Genomic DNA, 16,191 nt, shown 5'->3' with positions numbered 1-16,191 from the left:
TCAAACCCATGCAGAGTGGAATTATGAGGTGGCCTGAGGAGGGAAACAAGAGGAGATGACACAGTTTGTCTGTGGGCACGCATAGCACCTTCATAGTTAAACATGGAGGAATGAAGGTGAGGAAAAACTACAGTTCAGTGAATAATCTGCAGCTCTTGGATGCAAACACACTTGGGACACTGTATGTCCATCATTAGGATCAGTGAGTCAAGTGTTCATCTCTCCCTAAGCAGATGTAATAGTACACTCAGGCACAGATGGAATTGATTTAAATGTAATTTTAAAAACAGGTCTGGATTTTTTCAAGTCTATCCTAATATGATGCTTTTATACCGTTTTATATACTGGTTGCTATATTCATTCCTTCTCTCCATACGGATAGGAAATTGGATCCCTTTTCCCTATATAAAAAAATTGAAATTCCTAGTACTCGCAAAAACTAATTCTGAAGTGTAAGTAAGCCATGCAATTGACAAGATTGTACAGTACTTTGCAAATTTTCTTGTTATGATGTTTGCTATTAGCTCAGTAATGGAAGGGAATTATGATCCAAGGGAGTTGTACTTGGGAGTTGTAATCACTCGAAGCGAGCATGCCCTCAAATATGCCTGACTTAAGCTTTTATATAATTAAGACTGTACCCCTTGTACAGTTGTTATTCACAGGGCTATTGGCTGTAGAAACCGTGTTTTGTAACTAAGGTGTAAACATGTTTATTTCTGTTTTAAAGTTGGACATTTTAACATGGGTTTCTTTTGGGATTGACTGGCTTTTGGAGCCAGCCTCAAGTGGCCATTTGAATAACTGCCGATTTCACCTTCATTTTTCAACACTATTTGGTTGTGTATAATGTGTTTGTTTACTTGTTGGTTTAATGAAGTGTACACACCACAACAAACAGCATTGGACAACTGGGATGTTTCATTTCTTATATGAGGCGTGGGCATTAACCAAATCAATGTATTTGTGAATAACAGATACTGATGAACATAGCAAGCTTTTAATGAAGTGACAAACAGGTTTTAAAAGATTTTTCCAGAGACCCCCTAAACTTGCTATTAACGCTTTGAGGGGGTCTCACGCGTCAATCAAGAGGACAGGAAGCCCAAGACCCATTGTGTGTTGCATCCTGCTTAGCATTAGTACATATTATATCCTCCAGGTGTTGAAAAACTGACTGCTTCACTAACAAATTAAGTCACAGGATCATTACCTTCCATTTGAGAAAAGACAGTCCACAGCTCAGATGAATCATTGATCCTCACAGCCAGAAGCTGGAAAAGCCTCTGCTTCCTGGTTCTGGAACATGTACTGTGAAGAAAAGAAAACACATTTAATACCTTTAATACTCTAATCCTGATTGTCATACCAATTGATAGAACATTATCTATACATTGGATATCTATTATCCAACATGTTTGTTGTTCATTCAGCAGAATTGAATAGTAATGTGATGGTAAAAGTCCTACGACTTCATACAGAAGCTTGGTTGTCAACACATGTACCAGCAATATTAAGAGCAACTCCTGACCCCGGTACAGCAATTGTTGCTCAACTTTGTTACTAATTGAGAAGGTGAGCCCTGGTGTTGGTCATCAGGTAGTTTAACCATTGATGATTCCAACCCACAAAGACTGGATGGTTATTTTCCCAAAGCACATCAATTCAATTACATTAAATTCAAGTCAATTGAATTCAATTAATTTAGTATAGCCCAAAATCACAAATTTGCCTTAGAGGGCTTTACAGCATCCTCTGTCCCGGGAACTTAAAAACCTTAAACAGGAAGAAAAAGGGAAGACATCGTATGGAAAGCAACAGAGGAGGATCCCTCTCATCGGATGGACTGAAGTACAATAGATGTCGTGTGTACATCAACATACATTTATTTTTTCCTTTCTTTTTATCCACCACATCCTCTCGCATTAAAGTGTTTTGGTTCAGCTGCACTAAATTGGCGAGAGAGAGAGAGAAAGAAAGAGAGAGAGAGAGAGAGAGAGAGAGAGAGAGAGAGAGAGAGAGAGAGAGAGAGAGAGAGAGAGAGAGAGAGAGTCCTCCTGGGTCTGTAGTGGCCAGATAGAGTAGACGACAGTGATGGATATGAATAAACCCCTTCAGGAAGGTCATTTCTTGAGCAATATTTGAGTGTATGTAGTCAACCAGAGGATGAGGGAAGAAGTAATAGGACTGGAACAAATTCTGTGAAAGCACCGATGCATTGTACTGCCTCTCATATTAGATTTTCCCTCATGAGCGAAACATGTTCAAGTACTGCAGAGGGTCCTTAACAAGGTAACTGAATGTCTGTGGGTAAATGGCACAGAATGTATTAACAGAACAAGGGGCAATCAAGGCGCACACAGACTGACTGGAAGTGGAAAAACCTGCAGCACCCTGTAATTACTGCGAGTAGTATTGACTGTCTGCTGCGAAAACTAAACCAAACAGGGGAGAAATTCACTCTTCTTAAGATGAGATATTACATTAAGCATCTGCCTCTTGGAAGCATTACTACGACTCTGGATGATGGATAAATAAGGAATTCTTTGCTATTATCTCAGTTCCGACCCCAAAATGAGCTCAGCCAATTATGTGGAAATTACAATTTGTGGTGTCACGGAGAGTTATGGTCTGAAACTATTTCTTGGCGACTAGTGGCTGTGGGATTTTCTGGAGTCTCCTGGTTGGGATATTTTGTTGGGGTAATTGTCCAGTGGGCCAATGCAGAAGAGAAGGCGAAACGAGATGACGTAATTAACAGAGCGCCAGCTCCGTCAAGCGGACAAAGATTAAAGGAAAGAGGACATTCTCGTAAAGAGGCTGGCGAAGAGGAGTTCAAGAGAGTCCAGTGATTGTGTTTTGCAACACAGCGTTAGATGTCGCAACAACATGATCAGTGATTTCAACTCCATTTAGGGAACTATAGCTGCTGTTTGACATGCAGGGCCCCTGAAGAGGACCCATTCCTGCTTATCAGGCAAACAAGTCTTCAATGATTTGAAAACAGTTTATAATTTATTTATCACTTTATGGCACCAACTCCCCACCGAACTAATCTCTACTTCAGCTGTTAAATGCAATCTTTAAAGTGCAGATGCTAAGCAGTTTTAGAGAGGCGCTCCATACTGTATTAGGCTGTTTTGTACTCTGCCTGCGGCTGTGCCGTTCACAAGGTGAGCCGCATGAAAGACTATTTAAGTCCCACAAAGTGTCAAGACAGATTGAACTGCCTCACCATCCTGTCTGTGCGATACAAGGTGGCCAGAAAATTGGACTTCAAGGGCATTATTGATTACTTTGCTTTAGCAGGCAAAAAGAGGGTAGTAGGGCGGGCAGAATCTTTTAGCAATGCCCCGGATCCTGAATCCAAGAGTCACATTGGACAATTTGATCTTCACCACCAGCATCAGACTCTTTTGTGAATCACTATTCTAGTTTGACAGGAAACCTCCACCTGGTGGCACATCTCTGTCACTGGTGTTAGTGTTGTTTATATAGTATTGTATTTATGCAATCAGTGGATCAGACAGGCCTCTGTGTCCATACCGACGCTAACACTGCATCAAAAAACGCAGCACCCTCATTCATTTCAATAAGACCAGTGTGTTGGCACAGCAGAGCGCTTTGACAAAACATTGCATGGTTGTCCGGCACAGCGCAAATACATGCAAGCACACATTCCGGGTAGATTACTTTGTAAGGTTAACGTTGAACTTCTGTTTACTTCACGGTTGTTGGAACCAAAGATAGTGGAACGTGACGAACCCACACATAATTATTCCTTGAATTTGGGTCTCCCTTCGGCTTTAGAGAGTGTTTTAGCAAGTAATATGTCAGGGTTCATTATTCATACATTTTGGGATGGCAGCAATGTAGTTAAGTAGAGAAGCTGCCATCACATGATTACTAAGAGCAGACGGTCACTTCTGAGTAGAAAAACACAGCTCTCACACTATATGACTTGACTTACTGATTTGAGGTTGGACTCCATCTCTGTGAAGTTCCACTCAGTCAGAGGAAGGCTTAAACTGAAGGGCTACAGAGTGAGAAAGAGAGAAACGAGAGTGAGCTGTATCAGCAGAGACAGATACCACTTCAGACACCACTGAATGTATGTGCAGTTAAATACGTTGTCAGTGTGTTTCTGTACAGAACAGATCTACTGACATCCAGAACAGCGCTGGTCCCAGCTTCCACAGTGCTCTGCTGGTGGCTCCTGAGCAGCAGCTGCTGCAGCTCCTCCAGGCTCATATCCACATTCTCCACTGCATCTGAAACCTCCACTCTAAGCACACACACACACACACACACACACACACACACACACACACACACACACACACACACACACACACATACACACAGACGTAGGGTCACTTGCTTACTACTTGCATCAGTTTTGTGTCCGTGCAAACATCTGTGTGTCCCTCTGTGTGAGATGTGATCATGTGTGAGCGCTCACCTGTCCAGGGCCGGTCTCTTACTCCTCCTCTCCACCATCGAGGCCACAGAGCCCCTTCCCTCCAGAACCGACTGGACCATTGCGACGGGGAGGACAGGTGGCTCTGAAGAGCACACCTCACAGGAGGAGGCCAGCGCTACGGCCTCTCCTCCTCCTGCACTGCCTCCTTTCCCTCCTCCTCTCACTCCTGGACTCACAGGCTCCTCTTTGATAAGCATCATGCATTTCTCCCTGTCGGTGGAGTCAAATACTGTGACAACACATTTTGAGTTTCATTCTACACTTTCCCTACAATGAGTTGTGCGATCTCTTGCACAACTACAGGTTACTTTGATAATTGGAAATAGGGATGCTGCATCACTCACCTGGTCTCATCAGGCTGCATCTGGAGGGCCATACTGGCCTGAGACATGTCAGTAACGTCGGATATAATTGGTCCTCCTGACAGCCCACTAGAGCAAGAGGCAGTATCACTGGATGGCTGCGGAAGAAGAAGGGGAGGTGACTGGGATGTGGGTTTTGCTCTTGGCTTTTATCTCCTCTAGTAAATTATATATTTTCCAAACAAATTTGCTCTTTAGGCCCACTGTGTCGCTCATTTAGAATGTATACATTGCTGGTAATGTGGCATTACAGGTCAACAGGCTTGAACTGCCCTAGAACACTCCAGAATCAACAAACATTAGTTTTACCATATGAAAATAATATGGCACATAAATGTATTTCCATGACACAAAAACTTAACTACATCTACAAAAGTAGAGTTAGAAACCAAGGCAAACCACAGTAACTGCGGCTCAGGAAGCAATAACTTTACTGTGTTTAATAGCTGGGCTATAAAACCCACCGTCACACTTATTGTACTCCTACAGAGAACCACAGCCGAGACAAAAGAGTCACGATGAAGTCATCTGGTGAGATAAACCACGCTCACAGTATAGGTACTGCTCTTTCCCCCTTTGTTGGGCAGTATGTTTCCTTTCTGTGATTCTTTACAACAAGAATAATCACTTCACTTCAATCCAAGGCTTTAGATATTTACACAGCTCACATTATAGCCCTCCAAAACTGTCAATGCACACTGCTTCCCTCTAGTGGGGATGTTACATAATAGCTAAACTGGTGGCAGCGGGTTCAAGAAGAACAGTCTGCATAAGATTCTCGTTGCAATGTGGTGGATTTGCCATGCTTGAGGAACAGATTAAGATAAATGTCTTGATCTGCTGAAGGATATCTTCCGTATAAGGGATGGTGTGTGGTAAATCAACCGATAGATGCATTTAAAATCCCAACATGGCCAAGCACTTAGGAAGGCCAGCCATTAACCTCGAAGTTGATGTTTACTGCATGAGCCTGCCAGTACCATTTGTGCTGAATGTGGGAGTTCAGTGGCTTACTTGTATAGTTCCCAGCAAAATGTGTCATTGACAAGGATGGCAGAGCAGTAATAATTCTACAGATGTATCTTAGCAATTAAAAAAAAAATACCAAATTTAAGATTATTTTACAAATAAAGAGTACAAAGGCTTGTTGACTGGACTTTAGGGATTACTGTCATATTTTCTCACCGACTGGATGTAGAAGGGCTCATGCATGGGCTCCATTGGGTGACTATGGCTGAACTTGGAGGCAGGAGGGCTGGGAGAGCCATCGTCCAACATCAGCGGCCTGGAGGGAACATTAGTTTTCAATCAGTTACGCATCTTGACTCATAACAGCGATACGCAGCAGGGATTCATTGTCAGAGTATAACAAATGAATAGATAGAAGCTGTCGCAATGGAAGCTTTTATTAATTTTATGAAATACATTTTAGCATCTTATGAAGTTTCTGAATGGTGCACATGTTAGATTTTGTCTCGAGTATATGACTACCCCACTAAACTGCTGTTTATCATTGCTGATGCTGAATGTCAACATTGACAGCATTCGTGAGAAACCATCAACTCTTTGAGGTAATTGTTGGTAATTGTGCCTTTCACGGTTTACGCTGTCCGACAGTAGCGATGCGTTAAGAAACCCAGTATTAAACGGGCTCTGGTGCACTGGTTACTGTACGTATAAAAGAATATGTGCGAGTAAAAAGCCAATACGTTATTAATACACCTGTGAACATGTACACAACAGTGAAACTTAACACCACGCACACCTGGCCAACAGCTTTTCTTTTGGTAAACTTCTCTGCTGGCTGAGACAAAGCAACCAGGTGGACAGAGAACAGGAGGAACGACTGACACTAAATTAATTCTTTATACACTTTACTCATAAATGTTATTTGTTTTATTAACATTAAACATTTGTGACTTTGTTGTAAACATATCTGTTGCTGCTCTATTTAGATATATTTTAAATATAAATTCTAATCCTGTTTTTAAAATGGTATGTATGTTAAAATATATGTTAAAAGCAATTATTTAGTCATGTAGAAAAGCAGAGCATTGATAAGAGTAGCTGCTAGTTGTACTAAAATCTTGAAGATAACTCCTCTCCCTGAAGACCACAGTAGTTCTCCAACACAAGGGAGGGGGGCGAGCAGAGGGGTATCTAGTTGGTTGCAATCTTCAACACACCACTAGATGTCATTACATCTCACACACTGGGCCTTAAAAGCAAAGTTTGAGGTCGGTACACATGCATTGAGTTTCAGGGCCAACTTTTAGCCTCACGGCTCAGGAACGGTGCAATTTCTGCAAAACTAATAACACTCCCACCAGCTTTAACTTTACTTTGTATTTACATTTACAATGTTAGCATGCTAATCTCCCAAACTAAGATGGTCAACATTATACTTTCTAAACATCAACATTAACATGAGCGTTTGATTTAAACGAAGGTGCTTCAACAACGCCATTTGTTCCGTTTGGTTCCGTTAAAGTGAACTCAGGTCGGTTGAGCCAGTCTGAGCTAAATCTTTTCCGAGCACTCGCTGCGTTACAGATGTGACATTAATTGATAAGGGGAGAGTGAAGGGATGAGTAAGTGGGCTGATGTCAAACACAGATGGTGGACATTCAGAGAGGTTATGAAAGCCAGAAGGCCTCACATGATGACTACCATTAAAACATGGGACAAAATTTCAACTTTTGTTAACTAGCCCACGGACCCTGAAATACACGTTTCTAAAGCACTTTTGTGCTCAAGCGTGCCTTTCCTTTCTCATGGCGGCCTTGTTCACACTCAGCAGCAAAGCTGAACCAGCATTTTACACACACAGGCTGTAGCAGAGTCATGCACTGTGTGTGTGTGTGTGTGTGTGTGTGTGTGTGTGTGTGTGTGTGTGTGTGTGTGTGTGTGTGTGTGTGTGTGTGTGTGTGCGTGTGCGTGTCTGACTGATTCAGCACTCCATTCACAGCGCTCGTTGAGTTAGATTGTTCAGTTTGTCAGCTGAGCCAGCCCTTCCCTCTGCTGCACTGTTTGTCTCACTTTTGTTGATTTCTCCACTGTGTGTGTGTGTGTGTGTGTGTGTGTGTGTGTGTGTGCGTGCGTGCGTGTGTGTGTGTGTGTGTGTGTGCTCACGCGTGCATGTACTCACAGCTTTCTCTTTAGGCCCACAGTGCTGGGTGTGTTGGACTGCATCTGGCTGAACAGAAACTGAATCAGCTGGCAAAGAGAGAAAAAGGCACAGCATGAATCAGCATCCTCACACACACACACACACACACACACACACACACACACACACACACACACACACACACACACACACTGACACAATATTTCCTGCTTGAAACATAAAGGCCGGAAAAGGGAGTTAAGCTGCGTTACCTGTAATCCACCCTGTTTAATTTTATTTAAAAAAAATATTAATATGAAATGTCTGACACACATCGAACCTTTTGGATTCTATATTACACTGTAAACCAGAAAGAACATAAATTACTTTGATTTAATAAAGCTTGTATAAAAAAAAAGTTTCCTTTTGGTTAAGTAGTACTCCTGCCAAAACAAAACAAAAACAGTTAAAATAAATATACTGAATTCAGAACACCTGTATGCAGGGTCTTTCATCTATGATAGGGTTATGCTATGTTATAGGTTTATCTGATCTATGCTTTTTATGTAAAATCAAAGTTGCTGTTAAATATGTATTCCATATTTCACACATAGACTGACCTTGTTCATGACTTTCTGTTGCTGTGTGTGATTCTGTCTCAGTGAGACCACCTCTCTCCACAGCACCTCGTTCTGCCTGCACACAGGAGGAGGAAGATGTCAGAGGGAGGAGGTGGAGAGCAACAGAAGAAACAGAGAAAACTAGATCATGCTTTTCTTCATTAGTTGTAAAAGCTGCTTTCATTTTCACCTGGTTAAAAATCCCATGCTAATTAAGTTTGTTTTTAATGCATCCAAATCGCACAAAAACACAACTTGTTTGAACTCCCCAAGGCCTTTGATTTGTAGTTCCCCTTTAACCCTGCACTCTAGAAGATCAATACGATCAACATGTCATGTACTGTAAGTTGTTGTGTTTTGACCCAGATATAATGACCCAGACTCATTGAGCGCTGCGAGCGCACACACCAGTATCCTCTGACCCCCTTTTTTCTTTTCTTTTTTGAGGTGCCTGTTTTCAAAAGACTGTATTTATATATAAATGAACCAGCAGGCACATAACGCACAGCCGCTGGAGGACAAATCAGGCATTAGTTCTCACAATCAGCCATATTTTATTTATGTCAGACACCATCATGCAGAGGGTCGGCCTATATTCTCTTGCCACTCCAAGGTGGAGCACATGGAATGTAAAGAAGAGCCTCACAGTTATTTTACTTTTCTCCGCTGTGTGATGGCACCACGGTAGGTGCAAATGACTCAGCTATTTTCAGATACGGTCTGTGTTTTTAGGGTTGTCTGACATACTTTCTAGGATGTGCATGTGCAGTCCAACCCTCTCAATGTAATACAAAGCGACCGGACTTTCAAAATGAAGCAGCTCAGTCCATCTTTTTTTAAGAAATGGAGAATTAGTTTCATGTGTGCACAAAATGCTGAAGACAAAGATCTGTGGTGGAATATGTTGAGAGAGCGTTGTCCACGCCTGCATCCATGGCCGTACATGTGCACGCATCTGGTCATCCTTTCTAAGAAGGTCGTTATTGGTGTGTGCATGTGTGTGCGTTGGTCAGGTGAGCAGGTGAACATTCTCTCCTCGCGTTCGCAAACAATACGGAGCACAAAGGAGCTTCACCTCACAATAGACACACGGCAGCTATTTTCAGCAACAATGGCCTCTAGAGAAAAAGTCAGTTCATTCACTGGGTGATTTGTTCCAACTTAGCAAGAGGAATAACAGACAGGTCAACTGCTCTTCTCCCATTTTCCCCTTGAAATATGTTTTTCAAAAACAGGGGGTGAATGTAAACTATAAAGCATAACTTATAGTCAACGGTCAAATCAAATGAGCTTTTGAGATTTGTTTGTAGAAATATTGCATGCTGGTTGCGCTGCACATATTACAGTCCAGTGAATTTCATTTACATAAGTTCACCCTGGTTTGTGTCGACATCTCGTCACCAACCAGTAATCCTGAATACTACCTGGTCCGGGTTCACTGTGAGTCATTGATAGGGAAGCAGTTTAATGCAACTTAAATAAAATATTAACCCAAATAATCCACGTCTTAAAACTAGATTACTACAAGACGGGGCCTCAAGAAAGTGGACTGATGCAGGACTTGTGTTAGTCCATTTGGTACGACGCGCTAACTTTGCAAATACGGAAACACACACACACACACACACACACACACACACACACACACACACACACACACACACACACACACACACACACACACACACACACACACACACACACACACACACACACATCTCTATGCTCACTGTTTCATGTCCTGCATCTGACACTCCATGTTGTCCTGCTGTGTTCGGAGAAGCTGGACTTCATAGAGCAGTTTGCTGAGGTCCTCCTGACGCACTTTGGTCTCCTCACTCTTTACTATGGACACCTGAACACACAGAACAGCCTGATTTGTTAACTTACTCAGAAACAGACATGCAACCACGTGTTTTTTGCGTGTTTTAGCCACACTAGCAGCGTGGCTCCAGACGGTCTATCCACTTATGTAAAACTGAAATGGGAAGTAGAACTGAACATCAAACTGTTGAAGAGTGATTGTCATTCGTAGAACACAACAAACCTCCACTAGCTCTAGAAGATGGAGGGAATTTGGTTGGAAGAACTTAATCCGCTTTTTTATTACACGCCACACAAAACATAAACAATTGGGTAAAGAGCAGCTATGCTGGAGAGTGTGGGCAGATGAATGCCAACCACTCACACATTTTCTGTATACATGTATAAAAATACAAACATTCTGGGACAGAGTTATTCAGACTCTGGTGGAGATCTTATGATACGATTCCCAGGGACCCACAGACTATGTACCTGGGACTGATACCGGACGACATAATTAAAAAGAAGGACTTCTATCTCTTTAAAATCCTGATACTCGCAAGTAAAAAGGCCATCACAAGGACACAATGGAAAAATGTACTGAATGAATGGAATGACCAGGGACGCTATAGACAGGGTGGTCTGCCTACAAAGGGCCAATGTTGAGCCACTACCGTGTATCATAGCTCTCATATCTTACGTTTCCTGTGCAGAATTCCACTTTTATCATCGAGATTTATGATTGAAATCATAAGCAAGCAAAGTAATTCCCCAGGGTGTTATTACAGCAGTGTAAATGGGCAGCTGCATAATTCCAAACTAAAGACTTTTAGACTCTATAAATATAAAGACTGTTACAATATTTTGGTTATTTTGTGTGTGTGTGTGTGTGTGTTTGTCCATACCTTTCTCTTGATGTGCTCCAGCATGTGTTCGTGTCCTTGGAGGAAATACAGATGTTGGAACTCTGTGTCGTCTCTCTCAGGCTTCACCAGGCCGCTCTGCTCAATGTTCACCACCTTACGGAAACCATCTAGACACACACATATTAGAGGACACACACAGACACACACACACACACACACACACAAAGTATCAGTGCCTTCTGTAATTGAGAGCAGAGGAGACAAGGAGAGACGTGTAGGCTACTCACACATGTTGAGCTGTCGAACAAAGCTCGCCATATTATTGTGTTTAAAGTACTTTGGCAGGACTTCCTTGGCAAAGCGTCCCTGGTCAAACACATGGAAACTGGTCCCAGACTGAAATAGAGAAGAGTCAGGAAAGCTCAATCTATAGTCAAGACAGACCAGACAGAGCCCATCAGCCTGTCAATGATGGATGCAATCACAGTAATGTTCTATGATGTCCCGTCTGGTGATATATTTTACTTTACTTTATATTTTACTTCATTTTGTTGATTTACAATCAACAAAACAACTTCAGTTGTCTGGTTACTCATTACTACTATTGCACCTCTCAGTAAATGATGCATTGTGTTATCATAAATACTGGTTGAGAAAATCTGACTCATAACCCCAAAACAGGATAAGAGTCATCACTTTTATACTAATGGGCATTTAAATATACAAGGAAATGCTGAACTTCTGAACCCAAAGCAGAAAGGTTCGGCTTCAGAACACTGTTTTGCTGTTTATTAATCTGCATGAATTCAGAAACGCTTTTTCTACACGCTATTTGGATTCTAAAGAGCACTTTTGCAGCCATTTCATTTGTTCATCAACACTAACTGTACGGTGACATACAAATCTCACTGATGCTTTTATGATACGTGAAGCAAATGAAAACATTATTAATTGTATGCCAGAAAAAAAAAAAAAAAAAAAAAAAGTTGCCAGAAACCATGTAACTTGAGTTTGTCATTGAGACCATATATGGATTAATGCTACCTTAGTACTGAAATGATCTTTGTAAGGAGGTAATCCATTTTTGTGCAGGATCTATTCAGCCAAATTTAGCTCAGTCAGCCAATCAAACAGACTCTCTCTCTCTCTCACTGTGTGTGATGAGTCACGCTCTCTCTCTCCCAACGATGCATTCTTCTAAGCAACTAGCAGCATTGTGTAAAGTGTTGTAAATACTTTACATTGAGGGTAAGCAAAAACCCATTTGGGTGTGAAATTCATAAAGTTTAGACATTTCTAATTAGACTTTGCTGTTACCATGTATGTAGTAATGCTCTCTTGAATACTAATAGACAATGCAACAGCTGATGTCATGGGACTGAAGAGCATCTGTCAGAATGTTTGTCAGAAGCTGTCCTCTTCCCGTTTATCAGTGAAGCATACACATCAATCCTGCACAACTCATTCCCGTGAGGACAAACAGAGAAAACCCTGTTGAAACCCACATATGGTCTCTGTTTGGATATGGACAATGTTGTCAAATTTAACTGGCGAAATTGTATATTTTTTAAATAATCAAACAATGATGAAGCACTTCTATTTGCACACGGAACTAAACACGTTGCTGCTCATCTGTGGGTTAAAGGTCAAACGTGCTAAAGATTGCAGTAAAAGTGTGGGACTCATAATGCACTTTTAACACCAAAGAAAGCATCGGATAACAATTTCATTAATTCAAATAAATAATCCTCTCAGACAACCTGACACAAGTTGTATTTGAATGGGTTTTATGTATGCATGCATTATGGTGGCTTATTAGTCTAACATAAAGTAATTAAACTAGCTCCACCTTAACAGTACACATGAATGCATCTGCAACAATTACATGTATAATGATATATAATTCACATTTTATTTTACTTGATAATACTTCTGCTCGTTTACTAAAGGACTTTGACAGCGTTGATGTTTTTACTGAAGTTAAGGATCGAAGTTCTTCCTCCACCACTGTTGTGGACTTTCTCCCTCCACTAATGGAGGTTGACGTTATACCATCAACCAAAAGGCCACATCAAGTTTTTAATGAAAATAATACATACTAGCTAAATCTAAATCTAAACTAGCTAAATGTCAAAATATGATGCTATGTTGTTGGGTAGCTGGTTACAGTAAACAACATCTTGAAAGTTATCTTCTCTGTACAAATGTTATTCGGGAAAACGTAAAAAATGACAATTGAAAGCGGAGGCTGTACTGCTGAGAGTTCAATTGTGTGTACACTTTTCAAAGAAAAAACAATTTGTCAAGGTCAGGCCTTGTTTTTGTTTATGTTTTCCGTTGTGTACCGGGGACACTTGGAGGTCGGAAGTCGGAAACTTCAATATAAAAGACAAATTAGACCTGCCGATAGAGCTTTTCTTTTTCTCTGGGGCTATTCCTGCGAGTTACCATGCTCAACAAGTGTTAGCACGCTGAACAGGTGTTAAACAGGTGTTTTTATACAAAGAAACAAGCTCAATATAATTTTCATCAACATTTTTCTGCTCACGTCATAAGAAAATGTCATTTCAGTGCCCGAGAGAACAGCAGGCAGATGATGAACACTAGGTTCACCAAGACTGGTTTGGAGGACATGTTTGGGGAACTGAAATGACATTCCTCACAGAGTAACTACAGTGTGATGTACAGCATGTCCTGAGGACGGACTCACAGCGCTCCAGCAGATGAGGTGGTTGGTATCTGGATCCTCCACCAGGGTCCACAGCTTGGTGAGGAAGGCTGGAACGTTGCTGGCGTAGCTGCCATCTACACCCACGGCACCCGGAGACTCCTGCATGCTGACACCTGTCCACTACCGAGACGGCTCACAACGGGGAACCAAATGTGTGTGTGGGTAGAAAGTGTGTTTGTGTGTTTGTGTGTGTGTGCGCGTGTGTGTGTGTGTGTGAATGCAGACTCCCAGACTAGTCCATGTTCGGGAAACTCCACTTCTGATGATCCGTTACTGATAATCCCAAGTTTGTCTCAGTCTCTTTGATTCCATTTCATTCGGTCCAACTGTTTGTACTTGTTGACACAATCTCACCTTGTCTCTGATTTTCAAATTCTCTTTTCCTGTTCAAAATATTGTCATTTAATCCGGCTGCTCTCAGTTTATTTTTCTCTTCTGCTCTTCTCTCTCTGTCCTCCCTGCCACACCAGTCATCTAACTGAATGTCATCACAGAAGGTCCATGTCAGCACACGCACACGCACACACACACACACACACACACACACACACACACACACACACACACACACACACACCATTCAAGCCCCCCCTTGTTACCCCCAGGCCTCCCGCTGACAAGCAAGAGACCGCCCAGTAAAACAATACAGCATCCACACAAAAGCTCCAATAATACACCACTGTCCATCCATCAGAAGGCTACATGGTTAAACTGAATAGTGCAGGGTCCAGTGCACCTGTATGCCAGGTAGAAAGGGTCCCTTCTCATTTCTGTCAACTCACAGACATCATACACGTCTTGACGTTGTTATGAAGGGACATACTGTACTGTTTGTGCAGTACTTGAAATACGTCGGCCCACTTCAGATGTTATAGTAGGTTCAATGTAGGTTCTTTTTTATTCATTTTTATTTGGGTTAGAGAGAGGATGAGTGCTATAGCTCACAGGTTTACAGTTCAGGAGTGCTTAGTAAACGTATTCCTCTGATTTAGGTCTAGAACAGCATAGGCATGTAGAGTCCCCACAGTGATTTTGGTGATGTGACCTTTCCTCTAGTCACTAGTGCCACCCTCGCGTCAACATTTCCACTTGTATACAAGTTATATGAATACCAAAGGGCCGGATTCACATTCTTTGTTGAGGGGACAATACATCTGATATAAATGTACATCATTTTGTGATTTAGATTGTACATTGGCAAAAAAGGAACATTGCAGTATAATACTGCTGAAAGTCTGATTATTTATAAGTGATAAATGGAAAAATACTTCAGAGTTTATAGTTTAATCTGATAAGATATACTACTACTGCATAATTAACATTCTGTAAACTACACAATGATTGCAACTAACAGATTTGTTGCATTGAATAAAAGTCACAGTCGTAGTTTATATAATTTCTTTGACCACTTGGAGGCAGTAGAAACACATTGTTTATGGTTTTAAATACAACTTGCTCCTCACAAACATTAGGGTTCAGAGACAGAGCTACAGATCCGTAGAGCCGAGGGAAGTGCTGTGGGTTTGTCACTATAATGTATCCATTGTTCATATGAAAATATTGATTAGTACAGCTTAAAACAAAACTGTTTTTATTAGTTGAAATTTTGTATAATTTTAAAACCGTGACTTTTATCGGCAAAGATTCTGAATTGATACACAACTTCCAAATAATGATTTCAAAAAAGTGTTTTCTCTCTATAAAAACCCTAGATTAGTGTTATTATATTATAATTATATTATGTCATGTAAGCATGTACCTATCAGCTGTCTGAGTAGGACTTGCCATCTTTTGATATCTGTACTGTTTACACAGAAAACATACATTTTATATTGTTTACAGGAAATTAAATGCAATGTAGTGAACAAGTAGGACACTTTCAAGTGATCTCCCAGAAAATAAAATCGACAAAATGATGAAAATTGAATCAGCGTCTCGAGAGTCATTTTTTGGAACATTTTAACGTGAGTCAGGAAAAGGAGTCCCGTAGCGTGGCACGGAATAAGACAAGGAACAAGGAACAGGCCACGACACCCTTCAGCCAGCTGCCACCTTACTTTTGTTGTGAAATATGGACGTAATATAGATGTATCGTATTGATAACTTTTCAGAAAAAGTCACACCCACCGTGCTGCTCGCCAACAATTAGAACATTTGCATAATGCACCTGATTTATCAATGCCAGTTTCACAATGTTATTTTGTGTACAATTAATTG

At 41.2% G+C, this 16,191-nt stretch overlaps 1 protein-coding gene across 1 annotated transcript; it reads right to left on the bottom strand.

Annotated features, from left to right (window-relative positions):
• Positions 1–1,251: 1,251 nt before the first annotated feature.
• Positions 1,252–14,079, bottom strand: hsf4 (heat shock transcription factor 4; the record flags this gene model as incomplete). Its single annotated transcript, XM_079223501.1, has 12 exons — positions 1,252–1,311; positions 3,971–4,036; positions 4,168–4,285; positions 4,463–4,693; positions 4,828–4,943; positions 6,031–6,130; positions 7,994–8,061; positions 8,575–8,650; positions 10,305–10,429; positions 11,283–11,410; positions 11,531–11,639; positions 13,954–14,079. 12 exons carry the CDS (start codon positions 14,077–14,079, stop codon positions 1,252–1,254), a joined length of 1,323 nt encoding a protein of 440 aa, XP_079079627.1.
• Positions 14,080–16,191: the final 2,112 nt, after the last annotated feature.

This window comes from Taurulus bubalis (genome assembly GCF_910589615.1).
Source record: "Taurulus bubalis genome assembly, chromosome: 9".
Classification (NCBI taxonomy): Eukaryota; Metazoa; Chordata; class Actinopteri; order Perciformes; family Cottidae; genus Taurulus; species Taurulus bubalis.
This window is presented reverse-complemented; position numbering and strand designations above follow the sequence as displayed.